This window comes from Hirundo rustica, chromosome 4 (assembly GCF_015227805.2).
Source record: "Hirundo rustica isolate bHirRus1 chromosome 4, bHirRus1.pri.v3, whole genome shotgun sequence".
Lineage (NCBI taxonomy): Eukaryota > Metazoa > Chordata > Aves > Passeriformes > Hirundinidae > Hirundo > Hirundo rustica.
In genome coordinates, this window is record NC_053453.1 from 70,945,424 (window position 1) to 70,972,663 (window position 27,240).

Sequence of the window (27,240 nt, forward strand, 5' to 3'; positions counted from 1 at the left end):
ATATTGTTAAATAAGCCTCTGCCCAGGCTGGCAGATTGCAGCCTGGATTCCCTGAAGTAAAAAAATAAATATATAAATTGTGCTTTGCCTCTTTAGGAAGTCACACTGCACGAGGGAAAAAGGGCAGTTTTAGGGTCTGACTGGATTCCTTCCACGACACCAAAAATACAGGCAATCGTGTTAGGTAATACTACATCTTCAACGTGCTTATTTTTCAAAAAACAAGCCTTATTTCAGGAATGTGGTGGGACCAAAAGGCAGAGGTTCCTCAATCAGAATTATTCCAGGGTGCCATGCAAACAAAGCTTACATTCCCCAAACCGTGTTTCTCTGGTCCCTCAGGAAAACCCGCACGACACCGGCTTTCCTTGCTTCCCACCTGAACACACACAGAGGCTACAAACCCAGCAGCCTGAGAAGCCCTTGGCACAGCCACTGAGAAATCTGAAGAGCTTTGGATGTGTGACTCACCTGACAGCAGCTCTCAGCACTTCTAACACAGGCACCCGGGATGAAGACACCAAAACAGAGCAAAGGGAAATGTCATTTTTTTTAGCAAGGCAAGATGTCTCGGACAACCAGCTCTCCTCTCAGCTTCACAAGTCAAATAATGACTTTGCAAGTGGAGCTGTGTGGGGATTGCTGCCACCTGACAGCAAACATTTTGATTACAATAAATTGAGGACAGGTGGGATCTATCCCCACTGTCGAGTGGCTGACCCAATCCTTTGAACACTCCATGGAAAAGGGATTGGCACCTGGGATTAGAGAGGATTTCTAACCTTGAATTTAGATCAGACTCTGTTTTTTCCTCAAGAGCCATAAAAATATTCTACTTGCAAAAGGAGCAAAGGGTACTTGTGCTATGAGTTATGTTTACAGGTTGGTATTTGTGGGAGTGCACTTTTAAGACAGGAATATAAACACCTAACAAACTTTTCAGGTTTTCTGTTCTTTGTATGATACAAGGATAGATTCTGCAGTGGAGGAGGAGAATGATAGGAAGTTTATAAGCATTTAAAAGCAATGTGATTCTTAGCTGGGAGGACCCAGAACAATAGGATGGTCAGAACCCCATCCCTAGAGGTAAGAAATCCCAATACAGTCAGCTGGTCTGTGACATTTTTCTGCAAATTTTAAAGCACTAAGGCTTCCTGAACAGATGGGTGTATTTTCCACTGTCTGCTGCAGTCAGTTTTCAGACATGCCCTCATGACAAATATACAAAATCTTCTGAAGGTCCCTTCTTATCCAACCTGGGACTTCACAGTAAAGCAAATATTACAGGTTACACTCAGGCGCAAGGTTTGTACGAGCTAAAGGAAGGGTAAAAAATTAACTCAGAATTCAGCAATTACTTAAGCAAGATCTGGTGCATTAAGGTTTAAGAGCCATAATAAAATTGTCTAGCACCTGGGAGATACTCAGATCCTGATGTTTGATAGGGGCTGATTTCCGAACTGGCTTCAGATCCTTACAAATGCTGCTGTGGGTGAGAGAGCAGCCCTGCCCCTCCTACGTGTGGCACCTGGGCAAGTGCTTTTGCCTTCCTGTGGCCAAGCAGGGATCTGGTCACCCTGCAGCTGGTGTTATGCCAGCAGTGCCACAGAGGGGAGGTCAGGGATAGGGCAGCTGCAAAGGAGTGGAGCCATTCCCTTCATCACACTCAGGGCATGAAAGTCACCCCTAGTTGGGTTCTGAGCTAATACCAGTTTAGTCTCTGATGAAACTGGTGTTTCCAGTGGCTCTGCTTGGTGATGCACTTTGTAAATGTCACCTAAAAGGCAGCTGAGTCACAGTCTGTTTTCAGACCGTGGTGTGGTTACAGTAGGTGAATTTCATCCCTGTCAAAATGAGCATCAGAACTGCCCGGGCTGTTTTACAGGGGACGGTGTTTCTGGTAGTGACAGCCTCCCAGCACATATTTAATTTGCACATCTATAAAGGACAGATATAAAATCAACTCCCTCACACACAACCATCCTGCAAGGCACACAATTCCACATCATGCCACAGCCTCACCTGCACAGGCCCCATCTAGAGCAGGGCTTTGCATACATCTGCCTTTGGCACACCCTGAAGTTCCCTGAGTACTTGGGGTGTACTGAGGATGGCTGCTCTGCTCCTGAGCATTTACAGAATCCCACACAGAAAATCAGTGCTGACTTAATCACCTTTTCCTTTGAAAGGCTATGTCTTGTAGGCTGTGAATATGCACATGCCTTACTTACAGAAGTAACTGCTAACTCAATAAGAAGACAACTTGATATATTACATTACTTACATAGTGTTGAAATTTAAAGTGTGGGTGCACTTTATAGTCTGTGGTTAGAGCTCACCCATTTGAAGTATTTTGTTGTTTCTCCTTCAGGGTTAGGTACTTATCTATTTATCTCACAAATACTCAGTTTGGTTAGGATCCTTTCTTTGAGTTTTCTTTACATCACTCTAAAAAAAGAGTGTTATTACACCACCATCAAAGTTAAGGATAATTGTCCAAATACCACTAAGAGCATGAATAAACCAAAGTTGAATCTTATGATTGTGTCATGTGCAAAATGGGAAGTGTTAATAAACAGAGGTTATTCTGAAATAATTTCAGAAAAACAATTTCCTTGAATGCTCAGAATTTTAAATCCCTAATTTGTACAGACACAATATAGTATCGCCTGCAGGTGAAGCATGACAAACATTCTCTTACTGGGCATTAAAAAATCATTCTCTTGAGAGAGAGTAGTAGACGCACCTTCCACATTCTTTATAATCTTTTACAAGTTTGTCACTGGAGAAGCATCCAGAATAACAAAGGTACTACTACAGAAAATTTTGCTCTTCTTGCCCAACAGGGTAGTTCATCAGCAGCTGTTAAAAAATCACCACTGTGATGCCAGAGTATGAAAACACTGAGCAAAATCAAAGAGAGAAGAAAAGCTTCAAGTCAACACTTTTACTGATATGCTCTTAAAACTGGCATTTCTAATTCTGACTGCCTGTACTGGAATCCCCAAATCTGTTTTCATGCCCTCCTTATATGAACACAGTGCAGGTTATTTGCCTTCTGCTTTGCTCTCTCACAGTATTATTTTAAAACTGTGGGTTTAGTGGGTTTTTTTTTGGTCACATCCACTTTACATGTGCTTGTATACTGGATCAAATCCTCAGAATTGGTACTCTCCAGCCCCAACAACACAGTGCTGGTGGTGATACTGCAAGTGCCTTATTGGACAGAGCTGGTGCCAGCTACTGAGATGTTTCAAATGCGAGGAAAAACAAAAAGCCTTTTAAAATTTGGGTAAAAGGTTGGTCTCTGAAGCCCATTCAGAACCTTGTATGATCAAGTCCTCAACTTACTACTACTTGGGTTAAGTGAGTTTTGAAAGCTGGAGCGCAAGCTAGAGTTAAGAAAAGTTCCCTTAGGATGAAAGAGGAGAGGCCAAGACACAGGAAAAAAGTCAGATTCCAACATGTTAGATTCATTCTCCTAGCAGTAATTAGTAATTCTTAATACTTACCTATCTACAGCTTCTCTAAAGTGTCCTGTATCCATGCCAGCCTTCTGTGAAGTCACTGAGAACCAAACCAGGTGGAAAATGTACCCTGATGTTTACTTTGCCACAGCACAGATCAGTAGTACCTTTAATCACAGTGTTCCCTGCACTGGAAAAGGGGAATACGTAAAGATTTTTTTTAAGTACAGCCACCACACATGGCAAATGTCAAGATTTTAATGACACTCACTTTCAGTACTTTCCATCTTCAAAAGGCTTCCCACTGGCTGACGTACTTTGGAGTAATGACTGTTCAAAAAATGCCCTCTGTGAATTAAGTGCTCCAAGTAAAAAGCTGTTTTCTGGCATTCTCTCCCTTGACTTCATCACCCCCAAACCCTTAGAATAGGAGCTGTATTCAATCACTGCTACACAGTCCTGGCATATTAAACACTGTTTCATGACTACATGGTTAGCAGGTAGGCACTTTTGCTGCTTAATTTGTCCAGCATTTTACTGTAAGTGAGATAACTGGCTCAGCCTCCAGGCTTGGCAGGGTAGGTGCATGTCTGCCACTTGTGCCTTGCCTTGCTGTTCTTACATGCCACACTTCATTCAGGAGGGTTTGGTTGTTTTTTTTTTTTTTAATTTTAATCCAGCCTTCAAGAATTTATTCCATAGCAGCTCCCATCTATGGGATAATTACACTTAGTTAGCTGTACTCAACACCGATGATTTCATAACATGCCACAAACAGGTGCCAATTAAATTCCTTTATTGGAGACAGAAACATTGCATAATTACAGATTTGATGAGGAAAACTGCAAATAGTATAGACTGTTTCTACTGCCAGCAAAATACACTTCTTACAGGATTTATAGACATACAAATATAGTGCTTTCTTTCATGCCAGATGGTCGGTACGTAACAATGCCATTAGGAGCGCTTAATTGTGCTTCTACAAAACCTTTAGAGAAGAATGAGGTAGAGTTTCCTTTAGTTTATCCAGTACTTTTTCACACATCTGTGCTTTACTGCTTTTATACGCTTCAGATTCTTGTAAAATACCCAGTTAACTTTCAACATTTGAGAAAACAGAGACCCTTCAGAGGTGTTTACTTCTCCCTCTCTACGTTGCTAATTTCCCACTGCTTATGAGCTGCAGTTTCAGTAACTACTACTGCACCCTTCTAAATGCCTCAGAGGTCAAGTTGATTGGGACTTCTGGCTTTCCAACAGAAACTGTTTGCAAATAGCTCCAGATAAAATTCTTGTCTCTATTAGAGCAAAGAACCTTTTACACTTTGTCACTCAGTGGCCAAGGTGAGTCCAAGCCTTCCCCCCAGGGAGATGAAGGGAATAAATCCAATCTCTGTGAACATCCTCGACTATGAAACAGTGTTAATGATTTGTTTGTCTCCTTCTAGTCAACCACTGGGCTTAATACAAATTATGGGAAGAGAAATTATACATCACTGACCTGTTAGATGGTATGGAGCATTACCTGTTTGACCAAATAGTCCACTGTTCTACAGTGTGTAACATATAACTTTATAACATATAAAAGTAGGTTGCAGGTTTCAGTTAAGACACAGGGGCCCAAGTTCAAAATTTAGGCACAGATGCAGGTATTTAAACAACTGAGGAAAAGCATTAAATCTCAACATCAGTCTCTGATCCTGCTAGACTTCGGGTGTACCTGGGTAGTCTCAGCTGGACTGAAGGAGGACAGTGATGATGTGCTGCTGCCCTCCTGCCCTCACTGACCTGATGGCTTTTTTCACCCTTGCTCCTGGCATGCCTGTTCTGGACACAGCAGACTTTTCACTTACTGCTCTGGCATTAGCTGCCAGCATTAAGTTCTTGGTTTTAGTACAAGTAGGGTGCAGTTATTTCACCCGAAGTGATCACGATTCTAGTGGTGACCAAACCACAGTGAGCGGGGGATTTGGCATACAGAAACAAGGTGATTACGTGAAGAATGTTTGCCTTCTTCCTAAAAGCTACTGCAGTATGATAGTGTAAGACAATAGTTCAGCAACACCTGATCAGAACTCTAAAATGAAAACCAAAAATTTTATAAAAAGGTGCAAAGTTTAAAAGATTCCATGTTCATACACTTTGATCATAAAATGACAGAAAAGCTGTTTCTGCAAGACAGTACTGCCTGAGATAAGCTTCTGAGCTCCTTCATCTCCCCCTGAAACAACTGCTCTAAGCCTGACAGAATCAAGAACTATAAAGAGTTAGTGTTAAGAGAACCAGCTCTTAGAAATTTACCCTACTCTTGCTTAGAAAAACAAGCAGTAAGCTTATTTCATCAACTATTCCCTGCATACCTCTTTGGTAAAAACCAAAAATGGCCACTGTTGGTAAACCATTTGGAACACAAGTCAAATACTTCCACAAAGTTGTCTTCCCTGTTTCCTTAACTTTACCCAGCACGTATTTTAAAGGCTTTAAAATTTTAAATCAAGGTCTTAAATTTTCCTCAAGATCTTCCCATGAATATGAATTTAAGAGACTTTTTTAAGTATGGCAAGAAAATGCAGGATTGTGGTAAAAATCAGACACGATAAATTAAGCTTTAAGATAAGCAAATTCACGTTCAGAGAGAACCATGCTGTTACTACTGGTGAATATAATTAGCATTCATTTTATTTTTGTATATTTGGGTGTAGTTAATCTTGCTAGTGTGATTAATGAGACTTCTGTTTATCCGAGCTCCTAATTCTAAAACTTAATTCCAAATCTATTGACTATTATTATTTCAAATCTATTTACTATTGTAATTTCATCTTGCTCCTCATCTGCTAAGTCCTAATGTACCTGACTGCTCTAGCTCAAGGTAATGGCCAAGCTAGTTTCGTTTATGGAGCTGGGGATATATAGAGTGTACTAGAAATGGCACTCAGATTTTGCACAGTCAGAGAAAATATCCTGGTATTCTTACTAATAAGAATCATGCTCAAAGCAATGCATGGACAGGAGGACTGCTACAACAGTATTTTTCTCCCATGCAATGCCAGTATTCTCTTTTGCTCTTACTGCTAAAAATACAAGTAACTTATTGAGAAGTTTTGGAGCTTAAATGATTCAGGACCCATGAATTATTTTCCAGATCTTGAGGACAGAGACAAAACACAGGTCTTTCATACTTCCAGTTGGTAAGCATTGCAGTTCAGCAAATTTTTGGTCAAGATCGATAAAGAGGTCTATCTCAGGGCTACATGACCAAGTGCACCTCTAAGAGAGTCCCATGCTAATGACTTTACTTTGAGAGTGTTATGATTCCTTCAAGCATCACTTTTTTAATAGGACAGCCCAGTTTGAGGTGCATTTCTCCTGTCAAGATCATTCTGTATGCTAATTTTTATATTCTGAACTACATTTGTTACACATTTTTATGTTTATGCAGCAAACCTTGAATGTATCTCTCATTTAAATAACATTTTTCTCTGCATAACCAAATCAGTCTATTCTAATATAATCCTTGAAATACTGGACTTTACATGGCATATTTCTTGTTGCATAAAAAGCTTTTTCTGGAAAGCTTAATTTGATCTGTAATGAAATAAGTTTTTAAGCAAAAGTTTGGATTAGAGTTAGAAGTGGTGTAAGTGGTAGTACTATGACTCTGCACTTAGAAAGAGTTCAGTAACTTTTCCAGGGTCACAAAGCCAGTGGGATTCAGTCTGTTCGAGATCACATGTTCTGCTGGTAAAGCACAATTCTGATCCCTCAGCACCTGGAATATGAAAAAAATACTTTTTTTTTTTTTTTTCCTTTTGTTTAATATCACTACTGCTAGGAAGAAGCAAGAAGAATGCAAATTTGCTTAAATAATCACTTTTAGATCTGAGATAACAATAGAAGAAAAAAAATGAAAAAGGGGTGTCAGTCTGTGTGAAAGGAAGACGGCAATGAAAATCTGCTGGGATTATGCAGATTGTTTTGGAGAGGCCATTGAATTCAAGAGGGTTCCTCCTCTAATTAAGCAGCTCTGAGATCAGTCCCAGCTGTTTCTCTGTCTACCTCTTGGAAGACAGATATTTCAAATAACTTGCACTCCAAATGACTCTTAGGTATCTCATTTTCCCAAATTTCTTCATGCCTGAGGATAAATAGTAAGTATACAGGAAAGGATCTATGATATCTTGATGCTGAATTAGGCAAACCCAAACAAGAGGCTACATACAAAGAGGAGTAGTGGCTGATAACTGCTTTTTGGCTTGTGATAGTTCAACAGGTATAAACAATGGCTGGACAGAGAAATCTCACTACTTGCTTTTGTGTTATCAGTCCTCCCCTCTACAACCCAGGAAAATCACGTTTGCTTTGCACTGATATGGACTGAACAGATTATCTACCCTAGGAACCTTTATTAGCATCCTCACCTGGGTCTGTCCCTGTCAATTCTCAGTGAATTTGCCCTCACTGCAGTTAACAATCTGGTGAAGTAATGCCAGTTGCTGAAGCCATAATTCTTGGCTCCAGAACAGCTTGTATGAAATGCCAGTTTCATGAAAATTCTGCTATTTGAAGGACTTTTTTCCTAGTCATGAATCATGCTAACCAAACTGAAAATTAAGGACCTGCTCAATAGTGAAAATAATAATCAAAAGAATGAAGAGGAGAAGAAAGAACGTATGAAAATTAGATTTCATTATTATAATTTTAAAGTACCAGTGTTTGTAAAACATAAGCATGTGAAAGGCTGAATCTCATTTGATCAACCCAATTAAACATTAAATAATTGCAGCCAATTATGCAAATATCACACAATATTAATTTGTTGATCTTTTTTGAACAGTTTCAAATTTTCCTAATGTTAGACTATCTTATGTCTTAAATGATCAATTACCAGAACCATAACGAAGTGATGAAGAATGGATAATTGCCTAGTTATGATGTACCATGCTCTTTCTATGTAAATCTGTTGCAATTAAACAAATAGGGCACATGGAGAAAAGATGTGCAGATGTTCTTTTACAATCTGTTACTAGCTCAGGGAATACCACAGTTCCCTCCTAAATTTTACAAGCGAAAACAAGGAGAATGGAATATCAAACACTGATTGTTATTTACACATGGTATTTCTTTCCTTTGGTTAATGGGATAAAATGCACTGCCAGAATTCAGAGTAGGGCAGCATGCAACATCAGAATAATTTCCTGTACTGCACTGACCTGTCAGCTCTCTTATTTAGGTTTCAAAGTTTAAAACCTATTCCCCTGGATTGCACTTGGAAACAAGCACAGCTTTGAGTTGACACAGACAGAGCAAGGCAATTTTAACCAAGATGGTAAAGACAACAATTAACATACGCACAATACACATTTTCATTCTTCCCTTCGAGAAAAGACCACTCTTTTCTGTGGGTCATTCCACTACCAATTCTCCTCATTTTGAAGTCTCCATCAGCAGAAAAAAAGAGATGTGTCTCTCTGGTCGGTGCCAAACGTAACAAATGAAACCACCATTTCTTCACGTTAAATGACTTGCAACCAATTTAAGAGACATTTTACGCTACTTCCAGGTTTGCATTTCAGTAAAATAATTCTTCTAACTGGTCCTTACTCATTCTGCCTAGTGAATACACTGCTGCTGGTATACTGAGGCCTTCATGGGGATTTTGGGTATAAGATATCATATATCAACTCTATAAAAGCTGAGACGTTAAGGTATTGCACAACCACTTTGCCATGCACCTGAGGTTAGATATTTTCACTTTTCCATTTGCTGCTAAATCAAAGATGAACTTGAAGGAAAGATTAGATAGTTCAGTATCAGTAAGCCATAAATGGTTGCTCATTACATAATCTTTAGAGAGCTCCATGCCACACTCTGGTTAAAGGCACTCTTTAATTTCCATACTGGTCTTGTTGGATAAAACTCTCTACCTCATATTGCATCTAGACATATTCCCCACGTTAGTTTCACCAGCCATCTAATTAAATAAAAGGAAATACTACCAGCAGCTTATAGTACATAGTGAGATACTGAACAAAGACCAGCACATGATACAGATTCAAATGGTCACAACGCTATGGCTACTGTAAGTGAAACAACATTTTATGCTTGCAATTGTAGACTAAAGAAAAAATTATCCATCAATTTTTAACAATAGTTACAATGTCAGAGAGAACCTTCAACTGTTCTTCATTAAAACATCAGATTGGACTGTAGTCAAAGACAGGAAAAATCATTATCTGAGAGATCAGAATAAAGTGATGGCTAAGGAGGGGACTTCAAAATGTGGCCAAAAATGAACAGGAAGCCATAAGGCTGCTCTTTAACAGCTGTGTAAGGCATGGATGGTCCACTAGAAATTAGATTTTGCCTGTTTAAGCTATGTTAACAAATGCCAGTAACTACAAAGGACTTATTAAGCATGGGAGAGATACTGTTGGTCTAAAAAAAAAAAAATTAAAGTGCTAAATGTTTCCCTTAATACTGGTGCATCTCTACTGCACACTAGAACAAGAAATGTTTCACTTTTACTTCTTACAGGACTCCAATAAAGTGTCAATAAAGTTCCACCAGTTTTATACTGAAGTAGCACTTTGGAACATTGATAGAGAATATGGTTAACCTTTTTGGCAAGAGGTATCTTAAAGCTGTTCAACAAAGCTGTGTGCAGAAGGAGAAAGCTAATAAATATTACAGAATGATGGTTAGGGAACATTTGCAGAAGTTACTTCCCCAGCTATGGGCTACATGCTCTGTACTGCTTCCAAAATATCAAGACTGCATGAGAGAAAGCAGCGTTGTATGAATTCTACTTAACCAGAATGAAATCAGGGTTTGAATGAAACCTCTTTCCCTCTAGGTATTTTCTGTTCTTTTGACAGCACTGCTTGTTCCTTAAAAGGAAGGCCCTTCTACAGTACACACGTCAAAGGAGGCTAGATACAGCAAGCATGTGAAAGGGGTGAGAAAACCATTTTTCTGACCTAAATCATGTGAGTGGACGATGAAAGAAATTCCTCAATTTTGTTGCCGTGAAGAATGGTTCAATTTTCACAGCCAAAGTTGTCTCATCTCCTTTTCTAGACACTCACCTGGAAGGCAACACTGCGCGTGCAGAGCCCAGCTTTGCGAGGCCAAAGGGGAATTTCTATCTCAGCAGGGCCTGACACAGCCTTCTAAATCATGTCCAGGAGAATGTGCTCAACTATTAGAGAGGCCTGCACTGCCCAAGCAGCCCCTGCAAATCCCCGTGGAGGGAAGGGCAATAGGCCAACGGGGACCATCTTGCAGGCTAGACTGACTCAAGAGAATTTTGGGCTAAAGGCCAGAGTAGTTGGACAGAGCATGAGGGCACCTAGCAAGCTATGCAAACTCAGGAATCTCCCACACAAGCAGAGCAGAAAGGATGGAGTGTGTGGCTAAACCGATTTGTTTCCCAAACGCGGAGCAAAAGGCAGAATTGTGTCGACAGAACGCCGCGGGCAGGTAACGGGCGACATCCTCACGTGACACACGTTCCGCTGATGGCGGCAGTAAACACACCAAACTGAAGAGCAGTTGAAGAGCATTTCACGAGTTTTTAGACTGCATATAAGGAGGCACTAAGAAAACCATTAGGAAAGTTCTATTGCTAACATGTAGCACCTCTACCAAGAAGACGGGCCTCTACCAACAGGATTACAGTAGAAATCAAAATGATTGTGTTCACGTTTGCCGGATTGTGGAAACAATCATCCTGGGGAGCAGATTGATACTGAGGCTATGCTACGCACTGGCAGCTACAGAAGTTGTCATTATTCAGATGTCAGCTCTGTCTGGAGGGTCTGAGCTCTGCCACCTTCATGACACCAGCACTGTCCAATCGCTGTCTTCTCTTCCATACTGAAACAAAGCAAAAAATGAAGCTTAAGAATAAAGAAGTTTTTTAAGAATAAAAAGTTAAAAGAAGCAGTGTACGTTTATGACAACTTCTTTGGTCTACCCTCGGAAATGTTCATATCCACTGCTCTGATAGTAGTTTACATTATTTCTTATGCCTTTACTTGCCTTTGATTTGGGCACAGACTAAAGGCAGCTTGCTTTACCCATATCACAATAGCTGGTTTAGGAAGGGGCAACAATGCTGATACTCATTACAGATGACACAGAACAGTCCTGCTTCTCTTCCATCAGTTTAATGCAGTTACTCCCTAAGGCCTGCTCACTAATTCACTCGTAAGTATGCCCCTGCTCAAGCTCCAATAAACAAACACACTTCATTTTATTTCCTTTTATTGTCAAGGTAGCTTTTTATTATAACATCCTGATGGAATGTGAAATAAAACCACCACAAATACCACGGAGTACAATTAGGGAGAATTGTAATCCAAAATAAAACAAGTTGTCTTTCTGCACACAAACGAATGGGATCACCAAGTAGAAATGAAGGCAACTTATGGCATGCAGCCATATCCCCTTCCAGGGGAGGATACAGCCCCAAGGCAGCACTTTGGATTGCTAGACTGGTTGCATGTTCTAAAGCTCTCACCAGTCCTGTAAACAATGCTACAGAGAGACCCCAGAACACACACAGGGCTCAAGTAGGTAAATAATTCAGAGGTGGAGAGACAGCAGCAGATGGGAGCTGGGAGTCCTTTCCCTTATAGTGTTACATTCGGGGAGCTTGAAAACATTTTCAACCAAGAAATGAAGACTGATTTTAGAGGCTTTACATAGGCTAAAAAGATCACTTAATTTCTCCAGAGTGGAAAAAAGGAAGTTCCTTCAATACAGGTTGTGCATCAGCAGGAAAAGAGATGGCAGGTCACTAAAGAAGGGAAAAGACAACAGCTCCAAAGAAACACGCTTCTAGATCCACAAAGGAATGGTGTTTAGTGGGTTTGTGTTTTACTCTTTACTCCAGCAGGCAAGGAGTTTTACTCTTTACTCGTCTAACTGACCTTCACAAGTATCACATCTACCTTTTCTTTTCATTATTAATTTTGCTGCTCCTGCTCTGCAGTTGCAGTCATTAGTAGGTTTTGCTGTCTTTAGGCAGTAGTATCATCTAATCTTCTGACACAGAAATTGTTGCAAGGATCAGTCTCAGCTGCCATTTGACTAAAGTTTGCACCTGCTTCCGGAATTAAAAGGGGAATGAAGATACAATACCACAATGAAGATCATTTCTTTCTGCTAATAAAAGCAGATTTGGCTTCCTTTTTTAACTCTGTCAAGGGCTTTGTGATCTCAGGCTAGTCAATCTGAGCCCTCTTTCACTGCCCACCACCTCCAGGTCATTCTTTGTAAAAATTAACACATATATGGTCCCTTCAGGCTGTTTTTCACTGCCCGAAGAAAAGGGGTTTGATTAAATGTCTCTTCTCTGCTACCTTGCCTGCAGTGTTTAAATGTATTTAATAACATGTAGCATAAGCAATATACCTTATTTTCTATCCATCCCTTTCAAGTTGCAGCTTAATCTAAGTCTTAAAGGGCATAGCAAAAGCTTGTTTATTCTCAAAACATGGATGCAAACCCACGAGTGGTATTTCAGTGAGTGTATCCCCAGAGAAAAGAACCTCGTCCCCAATTCTCCTAACTTAAGCAGCTATGGAAGGGTGTAGTATTACTAATTCATTCACAAGCACACCATTAATTTATATAATGTATCTCTTAAATTTGAAGTCTTTATCAGCCTGTAGTAATCATGATATCTACTCAGTGACAGGAAGGGAAATGTGTATTGCAGTGCCACCACTGTCTCTCTCAACTGGCATGAGAAATTGAATCAGTTCTGCTCATGAGTTTCTAATTTGTCACTCCAGCTCTGGTTCCACTGAACAGCTGTTCACATCTAAAGCATCCCAATGAATACAACAGACGTGCAAAAGAACAATAGGCAGCATGAAAACAGACTTGGAAACACAATAATGAAGAGAATATGAAAATAATAAAAGAACTATGCACTGCCCACAAGGAAACTGGTATAATGACAGTGGATATGGGAGCCTGCACCTTTTGGTCACAGGTTTATATGCAGGATATGGGGGTGCTGAGAATTTCTACTTTTTAAAAATTCCCATTGTTCAACATGAAATGGATACACTACCCCAGTTCCGGCAATGGAACAACCCAGAGACCAAAGCTGTTTGACTGCTATTTCTATTGCATTTTATTCTTCAAAACTGGAAGATTCTTTGGAATTACAGCCTTAGATTGTCCAAATGATATGAAAATAATCCAGTGCTAATGCAAAGAGATCTGCTGTTTTTTTTCTCCTGGTAAAGAATACAGAAGATCATGGCCATGGATTCTCCTCTGCCATTCTAAGATTATTATACAGTCCATTTTTTGTGTCAAAGCACTGTTTTCTGTGTGACATCATGGGGTCCTTCCGGGTATGAGTCCATCTCTCCACAGACAGAAAGTTGCAGAAACACAGTCAGCAACCACTGATTGACTTTTAATGGGGAAGCAACCACCAATCTCTTTAAAATCATGTTTTCAATGATTATGTTACCTAACTCGACTGATTTTCTTTTAGAGGAGGAAGAGAACCCAGAATTAAGCATATACATAATAGTCCAGCATTTTCCAGGAGTAACAAATTTACTCCTGCCACGTAACTAATGAACACAGACTATGTACACAGCTCTGAGGTGAAAAGGTCCACACCAACAGGCAAGTAAAGTGAGAAGGTCTGAGAAAGATAATGTCTAGTAACAATCCACAGTTTTTCAGCCTTCTCCTGAGCCTTGGTTGGTGGTGGAAAATCAGGGTGAAAAAGCAAAAGGCAGTGAGCAGGAACTTGATGACCAGGAAATTCCACCTGAACATGAGGAAGAACTTCTTCACTGCGCAGTGACCGAGCACTGGAGCAGGTTGTCCAGAGAGGGTGTGGAGCCTCCCTCACTGGAGATATTCCAGAACTGTCTGGACATGATCCTGTGCCCAATGCTCTGGGATGGCCCTGCTGGAGCTGGGGCCAGATGACACCACTGTGGGCCCTTCCAGCCTGACCCATTCTGACATTCGGTGATCAGGGAAGGCAGAGAAGGATGCCCCAGGGAAAAAGGCTGGATAAATTTGTCATATGCTGCTCCCTATCTCAAGGGAGTAAGACACAGATCACAAGATTACTGGCAGGAACATGAAAATTTTAGTGGCAAATCTAAGAACACTCTGAGCCAAAAACACAGAACGGAAACCATCAGACTCAATTTGAAGAAATCCTGGCAATATTGCCAAGCAACTGCTATCACATCTTGAATAAAGGGGCTTTGTAACTTGCCAAGACCTTCTCCTATCCCCAAACCCCCACATTATAAACTACACTTAATAAGGAAAAAAAAACCCAGACAACTTAAGTAAGAAGGGCCATCACCTGCTGCTCATTGACTTCACCTGAAATGGTATTGGATCCTGGAGATAAAGCACAGATTCCAAACAGACTTTGATATTTAACAAATGAGAGAGAGAATTCTGTTAAGAATGAGAAGTGACCGTGTGACTGGGAAGATAATGAGAAATGGAAATGGTGATCAGCTGGATGTGCCCAGTGAGTGTTGCTTCACCCTTCTCTTTATTGATTAACCTGTACTCATTTGTGATTGCAGTTGTTTCATAATCCTGTCTTTTCCCCTTAAAAACAACCCCTAACAATATTAGATTTCACTGGTAACAGTAATATCTTGCAACTCTTACCCAGCTTGCAAGATGAGTTAGGAAAAATATAACTATACTTCATCCCTATCATAGTTTCTCAGGGAAAGAAAATTGACAGAATAATCACAGTAGACAAAAGGGTCTGTATTATTATATAATGCTATCTACAGCATCACTTCCAAAAAGATTATTTTCCACTCCTTTCAAATGTTCACCTTTTGTTATTTTATTGGTATTTATGGAAGAGGAAACACCTTACCTGGATATCACTTAGCTTATTCAGGAAACGGGTTGTTAACTCAGGCCCATTCTCCATAGTTGGAATGTGCAAATGCTGGCATGGAATAAAGGAGAGGGAGAAGGGGAGAGAAAGAGAATAACATGTAATAACAGCTTTACATATATGTGAATACCTTATGGGTGCCAAAAAATTTAATAAATTTTTATCATGTTGGCTACCCCTCCTTATGAGTAGGAGAGGGTGGTTAGTTTTGGGTTTTTTGTTGGTTTTTCAGTTGGTTGGTTGTTTTTTTTAAACAGGAGGGCATTGCTAAATCAGTTAAAAGTTAAACTGTTATGCTGTTATTCAGTAAAGCTAATCTAAGCCTTCCAAGAGATCTGTCCAAAATGGAGGGAATACTGTGCAGGCAGGAGTAGTAACTTTATATACAGTTATTTCATTTCAAAGCATATTGTGTGGAAATACAACACTTATATTTACAGTTCTTATCACTCAGCACCTCCATGTCTCATTATCTCAGCATCAGGTAGTAGCAATACATTTACTCTATTTTATTAATTCAGGAAGTATCATCCAGCAGACATTTATCATGTTTAATGAACAAAGCACAACCCTTTAAGCAGCTGCACTACCCCCAGCCCTCTGAACTAGCTTTGTGCTGACTAAAGAGCACCAAGTCGGCTTAACAGTCTGAATGCCTGGGGAATTCCACCTGGGCAGGAGAAATCTCCCATACAGTGAACAGCAGGTGAAAGTAGCAGTGCACTGTCCTGAAACAGCTCTTCCATCAGAGCTGGGATCCCTGCAATGAGGGCTGAAGAAGAGAGGAACTTGAGAAGGAAGGACAGCAGTGGCTGAAAAATTTGGTTCTCCGTTAAAGTCTTTTCTCCCCTTCCCCTCCCCAGGTACCTTAGCAAAAAATACTGAATAAAAGAAATGTGGGAGACTGTATTTTTCTACATTTGCAAACTGTTTTTCTCTTTAACTTCCCCAAAACTTGAGATTTTGTATTTTCAGCTATTGGGAAAAGCCCCAGAAGACAAGAGAGAAAGTTCCCTTCCAACAACTAGTAACTCACTTGGAAAACAACATACTGACACTGTTCATCTTTCCAGGCAGTGCACCTTTTCTATCTCCCTTGGTTTTGGCTTCAGTTGCAATTAACTGTGATAAAATCCAGAAGAAAGAAGGAAAGGGGTAAAAAGAAAGAAAAAAAAAAAAAGAGACATTTCCTTACCTTGCCCTTATATAAAATTTTAGCGATGGGACATACAATGCAAGCTGTTCCAGCACCAAACATCTCCTTCACTCTGTTCTCTTCCAAGGCAGCTGTCAGGTCACTCATGGTGATGTATCGCTCAGACACCTTGAATTCTCCCTGCACAAGAAGAAGCAACCATAAAAAATCATTAGAAGTTTAAGGACATTAGTGTTTTTGTTTTCTACATCGAAACATTTACCATAGAACTTTCAGCCTAGAGACAGTAAGTCAAATTTTGACTCTGATCTTGTGATCTTTTGAAACATCCCAGTATCACACAAAATAGATTTTTATTAAAAGAATGCCCTACAAAGATGCCAGTGGTTTGCCAGATACAATGATGATGATTAAGTGGCACTTCCCTCTGTCTGAGTGCAGAATATCCATATGACATTAGGGAATAACGAAGAAGAATTGTTATGGGACACTGGAACTCTCAACTCATGGTCTCTAGCATGTCAGAGTTTGTCCAAAAATTACTCAACTGTATCAAGAGAGCCTTTGCATCCCCCTCTTAGACAATTCCTAAGCAAGATGCATTCTGTTGATTAATTTCACCTGCCAGGCCAGTTTATATGATGTATTTTTTTAATCCCTAGTGAAACTACCCACTGCAGCCAGCACACAGCTGTCACATACAAAAATTAACTGTACTGCAGGTACGAGTAAAGCTATTTTCACTGCACAGTCTTAATACTGGAAGTGTTTTACCCTCTACAAGAGTTGAAGAATGCACAGGAATCAATTGAAGAGATGTGTTTCAAGAAGAAAATAAACATCAGATTTTGGAATCTTTAATTCACGTATGTGGTACTCCTGTTATCCCACTCTAAGCATAATCCCAGCCAAACCCAGGAGGCAGGATACTGGGCTTGATGAGCCTTTGCCTGTGTAGCATCCTTACCCAGGCTGCAATAACACCTTCGAATACAGAAAGGCAGAGTTTGCTGCAGTTCAAGGTATGATCTAGTCCCAAGCGTCCAAATAATTTCTTGGATTGCTAAGCTACAGAACAGGAATGGGAAACAGACAGATGACTTCAAGACTGTGGCTGGGTAGGCTGCATGCTAGTTAGCAGAAACAAGGTTGGAAGCATGAGAACTAAACGCAGAAATAATGAGCTGATGACTGAAGTACAGCTACGGTCATGCACGGTAATTCTTTGTTTCCTTGCTCTAAGTTGGATTTAATGAGAATTTTCATGTTAAATACCACACAGAGCTACTTTAACAAGCTTGGTATTGTTCTGTGTGACAGGTGGGGGTATTCTGATGATGCTCCTGAGAATCCCTGAATTAGCATGCCCTTAGTTCCCATTAGGTTAAAGGGACTGAGTGTACACTCAGCAAGTTTTGTCAGCAACACCAAGCTGTGGGGTGCAGCTGAAGGGAAGAGGTGCCACCCAGAGGGACCCTGGAAGCAGAGCTTCTGACAGGCTGGACACAACTCTGAGCAATTTGGTCTAGCTGAAGGTGTCCCTATTCATTGCAGGGAGGCTGGAATACCTTTAAAGGTCCTTTCCAATGCCAGGTTGGATGGGGCTCTGAGCAGCCTGGTACAGGGGAAGGTGTCCCTGCCCAAGGCAGGGGGTTTGGAATGTGATGATCTTTAAGGTCCCTTCCAGTCCAGGCCTTTGTATGATTCTAGGAAGCCAAACTGGTCTATGATATGTATGATTTAAACAAACCAGTTGAACTTTAATGTACTGAGCACCAGAAACGTTTACTTCTGCTGAAGTTATAACACGACAGTTGAAACAATTACTGCCAGAACACTCACCCAGCTGCGTGCCAGATCCAAAATGCTTTGCCTTGTCACTCCTGGAAGGATGATGCCATCTAAAGGTGGTGTTGCCAGCTCATTTTCTGCCAAACAAAAGAGAAGCAGTGGTTGAAAAACAAACAAACCAACAAAAGAAAGTTTACTGATATTACACCAAACATGTGGGTCCCTTACAACTCAGGATATTCCATGATTCTGTGGCATCAAAAATAATCCCTATGCCATAAGATGCAACATTTATCAGAGTTCTCCAAGAACAGAACAGATACTCAGTTCAAGTCAGTTGTTGTTGACTGTTTGGAACCTTTTGCATATACTTCAGTGGGTGGGGATGAAACATTCATATATACATGCCTAATGCCTTGTAGGTGGCTTTATTCCTATATAAAAATATATATTTTATTATACATACAATGCACAGATAACTGTGTAACACTGCACTGTGTTAACTACTGCAAACTATGAAATGGTTCAGTCTCCCAATTCACAATAGAAAGACAGAGGGAAAGCCATGCCCAATAATCCCAGGGCAGGTCACAACCTTCCCTGAAATGTTTCACTCAATTCAGGAATGCGGGATTTAGTATCCCCATTTCACAGGAGCAATATGAAACATTCACCAAAAATTTTGAAGTTCATTTAATGAACCAGCAAAGCAGTGGAAATCCTGCCAACCCTCTTTGGAAGGACACTTCCTTAATGATCCTTTGTTGTAGTCTAGTCACCCTTTTTCTGTCCCAATTTTCTCTTTACACAATTAGAGCAATCATAAGAAAAATACAACAACAATACAGCTACAACAATAATTCAAGCTGCTCGACTAGTTTGGTTTGTTAGCTAGTGTTTCTTGTTTGCTTTTGAAAGAGAACAGTAGATAAATGTCCATCTAAGAAAACTGATGAAATGGCATGGTAAACAATAAACACTTGCTTAAACAATCCACACTTGGTGGATTGTTTACTCAAAACACAAGTTTGTATGTCGACTTTGTTCTTCCATCTGATCTCTGCAGCAGAGTTAATCTTTTTCATTTTAAGCCATCATATAGTGTACTCACTGTTTTCTACTACCAAAGAAGACTGACCTTTTAATCTTTTCAGACAGTCTCAATTTTGCACGAAGTCAAGACATCCAGAGTCTTTCAGTAGTAGTCTTCATATTTTTTTCCTAACCATTTTATTTCCCTACTCATTATCCTTTTTCTTTCTTTACCTTATGAGGATACTATCCCTGCTCAATAAAACCACAAGCCATTAAGAATTTTGTTTATTTTTTACCTAGGTCACATAAAAAACCCAATAAAAACATGAAGATATGTATCTTATGTCCTCTTTCTCCCTGGCTGCAAAAAGATCACTGAACCCTGGCATAAACCTTTCTCAAAGGAGAACCTCTCTTTAAAATATTTCTCTAAGTCCTGTGAATACTTGCAGCTGGGTAGAAGAGAGAAGCATGGTCTTTGTCCTTGGTCTGTGGGAGCAGGTTGAGCTCAGCTGCTTAATGCTGTTTTCAGCACTCAACAAGATATTTCTGTGTGCAAACACTGCCTGCAGCTCTGGACTGAGCATATCCTGGGCTCCCCTACTCTGCAAGAGGGGGCATTGGGAGCTGGGATGGGATAGGGGAAGTGGAGGATAAATCCACTGAATCTGCTACTCACTTTCCATTCTCTCAGGAAATATCTGCTGCCTTCTAATGCAGCCACCCCTCGATTTATTAATCTGGACTCTCCTACCAGTGCTCCCATGTTCCTTTTACGAGGATCTACACACACATCAGGAATAGGTGTAAGCTGCCATACCAAAATGTATAGAGAGGCTGCCCTAGAACAGGCTGTGCGTTCTGCTCTGGTGTGACTAGCCCATAGTGTCATTCCCCAACCTACCTGAGACTTGTAATTACATCAGCCATCTCTTCTTCCTCATACAGTCAGGAAAAAAAGCATTCCCTTTTTGGAGTCTGTCTAGCATCATTTCTACCTGTGACCCATGTCTGGTCCTAATTCTGGCACAACTATCACAAGGAGAAGACTTTAAAACTCGCATGAGCCACAGGGCTCACCTGATTCTAAACACTGAAAACCTGACATTCTGCATTTGTGACCCAGTCACAATCTAATACACTCATTTCTTTAAGAAGAAAACTTCAAATACTGTGGGACTTTGATACCAAAGTTTGTGATTACACTTCTCTGTCTGGTGATGTTGCCACAGATCTTGTCCAGGACCCATTTAAGCTCAATAACATCTATTAATTGATTTGAGCTAGTTTGAAAAGGTGCCAGGCCAAACCAGCCGCCAAACAGCACCGAGCAGACAGGACATGAAAGTCCCAAAATGTTCCAAACAGGCTGCTCTGTAGAATTTTGTCAAGTATACATATGATGATGCCTACCAGCCTGGGGCCACCCAGGGAACATCTGCTCCCCTGGTATCCGGCAGGGATGATGGCACTATCCAACATGGCATGCCAAAAGCTCATCCTCTCTGTGAACTGATGCCAAACCAGGCCCTGTATGACATCAGTTTGTCCGTCTCCCAAAATACAGGCTGTGAGCTCACAGACTCCATTTGCCTTCTGAATTATTTTGATGGGTTTAAAATGCCTAGTTGCAAGAAGCGGGAGAAAAGGGTTTGAAAGGAAATGTGAGGGTTTCTCTTCAGTTGACTCCTGTTACTGTTATACTATAGACAGCAGTACCGTCTGCCCAGTGCCCTGTTAAACCTGGTACAGGCTTGCTCTAACAACAGAATTCCATCAGAGTGCTTAAAGGGGTTTTTAAAACGAGGTCTTCCATATTGCACAACTTCAGCTTTTAAACACCTGTACTCAGGAACACAGAGCAGGTAAGATTACACTCAGGGGATGCCTTCAGTACTAGTCACACTGTAACAACGCCAAGAAATTCACCTAAATATATGTATTTTACCAAAGTGATAAATTCCAAGTGAACTTCAGGATCAAGGAAAACCCAGAAAACCCTGTTTTCACTAATACTAACATCTAACTTCTAACTGCTCCTCCTTACTTCCCTCAGGCTTTTCTTCAGCTCTTCCCTCATGCAATCATTACCTTCGTGTCTGTCTGTTAACTTGTTTTCCTTTGAAAAATTACTTTTTCACCCTTTGCTCTGTCTGCCACCTCATTCATTTGCTGCTCTCCCCTCCACTCTATTGCTGGGGCTCTCTACCAGAACAGAAGCTACAATCCTGATTTTGTTAGTATTGTAATTGTACAAGGCATTTCTGTGGCACAACTGATGTTCCAACTATAGAATACTTAGCAAACTTGCCTTAAATTTTACCTGATTGTTCCAGAGAATCTTTTAATGGATTTACTTTTTAATTTATGAAATTTTGATGTAGGTACTATTAATCATCACTTCAATTGCAGCACAAAAATATTAAATAATGCCTGAATACTATTCACAATGCCTTAACATTAAAGAGAGAAGTAGAGCTCAAATGGTTGCAAATCACTTTGAAGAAACAGAATTTTTCAAAACTGCACACAGATTTGATAGTTAGCAATCTTCAGGTTGGACATATGTTTAAATTTTAAGGTTTTCCCTAAAGCCAAGCCTATACTCTAGGTAGAAGAACAGACACTGTGACAAGGAAGAGGTTTTCAAAGTCAAGAGCTTCTTGGGACAGTTACATGCTCTAAAGAAGCATGTGGAAGGCACTGTAGGATGTCTAAATTTTTCACTTGGTGAACATAAACTATAAACAGGAATCTGATGAATGAAGTATTTACACAATAGCAGGGATCCAGTTTGGGCCATGTTAAAAGCTTCAGAGCAGCAGTGGGAACACAACAACAGTACGGAGCAAGTCACACTATTTTACCAAAAATTGAGCAGTTTTTTCCCCTACTCTGTCCTTGATGTTACAAGCAAAATATTTTTTCAGGCTCCCCCTGCCATCCAGGACAACAAATCACCGAAAATATACAGCAAAGGCTGCAAGGAAAGCCTGCTCCCATTGGAAGCATGGCTGTCCTCCAGTCCAGGCTTTACTGGGATAAGCCTCTGGTTATAAACCAAGGAGAGCATTTCCTTTTGACGATGATCTGCCGTTTCTGCCTCACTTTTTTTGATCCCTCTCAGCTGCAGCATTTGCATAACAAAACCCATCCACAGCCTGAGTGTCCTTTGTGAAGTGACAGAGCACAATGTCAAGCACAAATCCCGCGCAAAGCCACGGGCAGGTATGTGATGACACACGCTGGCAGCCTGAGTGATTCTCAGCCAAAGATCCCATAAATTAAGAGTTACTCAACACCCTGGGAGACAGCAGAGTGCTCCACGAGGATAATGCCCATGTCCTGTGAAATGACAGGTTTGCCAGCAGACAGCCCGCCTGGGTGGCAGGAATTACAAGTTGTTTGCTGCAGCCCCCTCACAATGGCACCATTCAGCAGCGCGCTGGTAACGCAGTGATTGGCAGATCTTTGGAACAGTACGGTGCTGCAGCTGCATATTTCCAGCATATTCCTGGTTTAAGTACAATGAGAACATTGAATTCTAATTATGTCCTCGCTTCAGTGTCCTTCCCTGGGCAGAACGAGCCAAAATCTATTTTCGTGTTGGTCCAGCTAAGTTCCACAAGGCATAAATTTGGCCATCTATCCGCACTGACAAATCAGCTGCTGCTGCAACCAGAAGAAAATGTCTAATATTTATCACTTCATTCACAAAGCTTCACAGACTCATTCAACACTGAGGGAGTATTACCCCTCTTCTTACAAACATGGCAGATCTTGCAGAACAAGCAACGCAACTGGAGATGAGAGTCAGGCAGCAGGATGCCCATCACACTACATTACCCAAGGCACACTGCTATCCCCACAAAATGTTGCCTGTTTTCTGCAGCTGAGCATTGTCAGAAAGCTGACAGTTTTCTAAGGTACCCATGGCACTACAACGGAATCAGTCTGATCCCTGCATCTGCTGCCACGCAAAAATTCAGTAACGCTTCGTTTTCTTGGAGAGCCAGCATCCATGGAAGTCATGAAGTATCCTTTTAATTCCATTGCCTGCAGTCTCCCAAACCAGTTATCAGGTGCAGCTATCACATCTCAAGCACTGAATATCTGCATACCCAATGGGTGGTTTTGAGATGCCTGAATAGTTGGCTACTCATTAACTAGGCAGTTTTTAATCAGCATGTACCCTGCTCAGAGATGCCTGTGGAAACAGGCAAAAATAGTTTCAAGAATGATGATAAGTCTTGAAAGCATCTTTTGAGCATTAGTGATACCAGACACCGACTGACATGTTTCTCTCTCCCTGCCACCGCTGGACAGAACTCCAAATTCTTCATCTAAGAACTGAAGTTTTGGATTGGATGCTGAAATACTTTTGGATACAGTTCAGGAATATATGACTTGCCAGCAAGTGATGACAGGAGCTACTCATACTCAAAGCTAGAGTCTGAAGAGTTGCACACAGCTGTAAGCTGCATTTTAGCACGTCTGCACTGCTTCTGAGCCAACACCCCCTTGGAGACCAAACAGCCTGCTGACACCAAAGCTGATGTGTGACCTCGTGCACGGCTGAACTCTGCCCTCCTGAGCATGTGGACTAGCCCAGCAGTTTAGTCTGTTTCAGCAGGCAGCACTCACAGCTGCTCCAGAATCTCCTCTCTCACACCTAACAGTCACCTGGTAACTTTCAGAAGAAAACAGGCATTTCCTTTGTTCAACCATCTTCATTAAAAAGATTATGATCTGCATCCTAAGAAGCATTTTGTGGATTACAGTCCGAATTGTCTACTCTGTTAAAGTTTTCAAGCTTTATGTTACCATACCTCCATCTTCATTTACCCAGTAGAGAAACAGATTCATTGTTCCAACTTCAGTTATTTGGTGATCTTCTCCGTAGAGCCACAAAACCTGCTGGCAGCCAAACTCCAGGGCTTCTTGCTGGGCATAAATAGAAGAACCATAATTCCTTCAGGAAAAAAACAAAACAAAACAGAGTTACAAGTACCTAGTTGGGCATCTTCTCAATTTAAACAAGATTTTGTGCACATCTACCTCATGAGCAAATGCTCTGCAACTGTCACTGCTTGTCCCTGAGATATTTTCATTGGAAGTACTCCACTAGTATTTTACCAGATCGTTTGTACCTACAACCCAAAAACCTTCAAGGGCTGAACAGTGCCAACAACTCAAACATATCCCTCCAAATTGTCTTAAACTACTTCTTGTTCCATATTCTGGACATTCTAACTATTGCAACTAAAAACCTTCAGAAAGCTTTTATCTTTATTTAGCAGATGGCCTCCTGGAGAGAGAGCAACAATTCCCCTCCAGCTTTGGGGTTTTGGGGGTTTTTTTGTGTTTCTTGAGTTTTTTGTTTTGTTTCTAAATTCATCTACCTCGTCATATCAGATAGGTAATATATGTCAGATGAAACTCTTGGAGCACAAATATCACCAGAGGTGATTTTTTTTTTTTTTTTAATAAAAGATATTCACAGAAGTAGCATCCTCAGGAAATGTAACTGTGTCTAGATGAATTCCGTATCTTTTAGGAGCAAATGCTTTCTCTAAAATGCTGCCTACAGACTGAAAAATGCCTGCTGCTTTGAGGGGGAAAAAAAACCCCTTTTTGCTTCTGATGTTCAACAATGTTCAAGGTACAAAGTCATCAGCTCCAAAATGCTGACCACACTGAAGTCAAATTCTCATCTCTGCACACAAATCAAGTCAGTAATGACTCCAGACTACTCTTTTTCACAGCTGATGTATGAAGAACGCACAGGAAACAAAATATTTCTAGAGCTAAGCAAGGTTTCATAAACAAAGGTTCGTAACATCAGCTTGAATGAAGGAGAATTATTTTCCTGCCCTCTGATTATTCTACCAGCTCAGCTGAGCAGCACTTGACAGCTACTGATTTCCTGCCTAGCAAAGGAACTCCTGGGCAGGACAATCCAAGGAAGGAGGTCAGCAGCCAGAGCTGCTCCCTGCCCTGCTGGCAGCAGGCTGCTATACTGATGATGCAGCACAAAGTGGGAACTCCAGTGTCAACTGCTGCAAGGGCAAGAGCCAAAGTATCACATGGACACCTTCCAGGTGCAGTTCCTCGAGATGCTGCAAAAAAACCCCAATTGGCTGTAATATTCTAACAAAAATATGCAACTGAGTTGTATAAATAATATTGGCAAAGTAAAATTTTGAACTCTTTGTTGTAGTACATTGCTTGTTTAACTACTGCATTTAATGTGTCTATTTCTGCAGGATTAGATAATCCACTAAAAATCGAATCTGCTTAGTGCAGAAAATGCAGGATAACGTTTTCTTACCCTCCCACTTTGCAGTCTCCTGTTCCCCCTTTCCATGCTCTTACATATTTTGGATCTGCCCATAAGGATATTGGATTAAAGCTTCCACCTCCAAAGTAAGGGCCCACAGGGCTCAGGATGACATACAGCAGGGCTTTAGTCGGCTTCTTCACTCCGAGGGAAGGCTGAAAATAAAGATGCAAACAAATCAAAAGTTACTGGTATCCTTCAAACATCAGGTGCTGCACCATCAGCTTTTGAAACACTGTTTTCAGTGGAACTGCAGCATGAGAGTGCTTTTACCAGAACAATGCAAAGTGCTGCAATGAATAAAAAAATACTTACATAAATTTCCCCCTATCCAAGCAACATAGCAACCCTAATTTTATATACTGTCACCGTTCACTTACAGCCATTCCATTCATCTATCTGGTATTCTACTACTCTCAAATACTTCCGAGTTTTTGAGAATTCAAAGATTAGCTTAACAAAGTGCCATATAATTATATATAATTATTATGAACTGTGAATATATAATGATTATGAATTAATCATACCAGAAGCCCACAAAGCCTTCTAGGGGAAGGAGTGGCAAGACACTCCTAGCAGTAACAGCAGTGGAGAAACCACTGTCAGCTACAGTAGTGAGAAGAATTGTCCAGTGCCACTCAGAACTGGCATTGCTAGAGTTGAGTGCTGGCTCTCTGAATGCCTGTGTGACAGCTAAAATTATTTGCCTGTAAAATTTGTTCACACAACAGCACAAGAAATAACCAAGAATGTAACAAGTTTTTTTCTCCCCCTCCTCTCTGAGAGATGGCTTCTCACACTCCAAGTCATCACCATCAATACTTGAAGGTGGAGGTGAGAAGTCTGCTGTTGGCCAAAGTTCTCCAGGTGCTGAAAGGGTTCATTTCTGTCTACCTTACTGCTTCAGAAAGACTTCTAACTAACAGGATTAACTGAGATCTTGGTATTTTTGCTGACATGATCATTCACAAGATTGTGCTGCCTGGGTTTCTAATTGGGGTGATTCATAAAAGCCTGGAAGGAGATGCAACCTGGAAACAACATGTGATAGTGGAAAGGCCAAAAAAGTTGTTGGCTGTCCTGAAACAAAGCTCAGAGCAAAAGAATTTCCAAAAACGAGGTAAACACCCCAATTTAAATATCAGTACCTTATAGTCACTGAGTGGAGATTCTTTAATCTGAAAATCTGCAACTATTTTAAAAGTATTAAATTAATGGAGTCCTAGAATCCATGTGAAATTTAAAATGCTCATGATTGGTAACTAACAGATATGGACCTTGCAGAAGTTTAGCTTACCTAGTTTGGAACCTATAATCTTTAGTTTATTTGTTCTGTGCTCTACCATTATACATTTCTCTCTTGCTACTGCTGAAAAAAAGAACCCTGAAGGATTTAATAAACTAAACTCTCTGTTTCTAATTCCCTTTACCAATACTACGGAAGTGACTCACACATGAAACTCAGAGAGGACACATTAATACATATTTGCTAAGCAGCCCCTTAGAAGGCCAGTTTCTAAATTGACAG

The 27,240-nt window shown here is 40.6% G+C and overlaps 1 protein-coding gene across 1 annotated transcript in view; it reads right to left on the reverse strand.

Moving 5' to 3' along the window:
• Nucleotides 1-4,246: 4,246 nt before the first annotated feature.
• BCAT1 (branched chain amino acid transaminase 1) overlaps nt 4,247-27,240 on the reverse strand; it is a 67,157-nt gene continuing 44,163 nt past the window's right edge. The window contains exons 6-11 of the mRNA XM_040061182.1: nt 25,704-25,867; nt 24,202-24,344; nt 18,389-18,474; nt 16,586-16,726; nt 15,367-15,441; nt 4,247-11,342 (exon numbers count right to left, since the gene is read on the reverse strand). Coding sequence (XP_039917116.1) covers nt 11,301-11,342; nt 15,367-15,441; nt 16,586-16,726; nt 18,389-18,474; nt 24,202-24,344; nt 25,704-25,867 — 651 coding nt within the window. The 3' untranslated portion in view covers nt 4,247-11,300. The remainder of the gene's footprint in view (nt 11,343-15,366; nt 15,442-16,585; nt 16,727-18,388; nt 18,475-24,201; nt 24,345-25,703; nt 25,868-27,240) is intronic.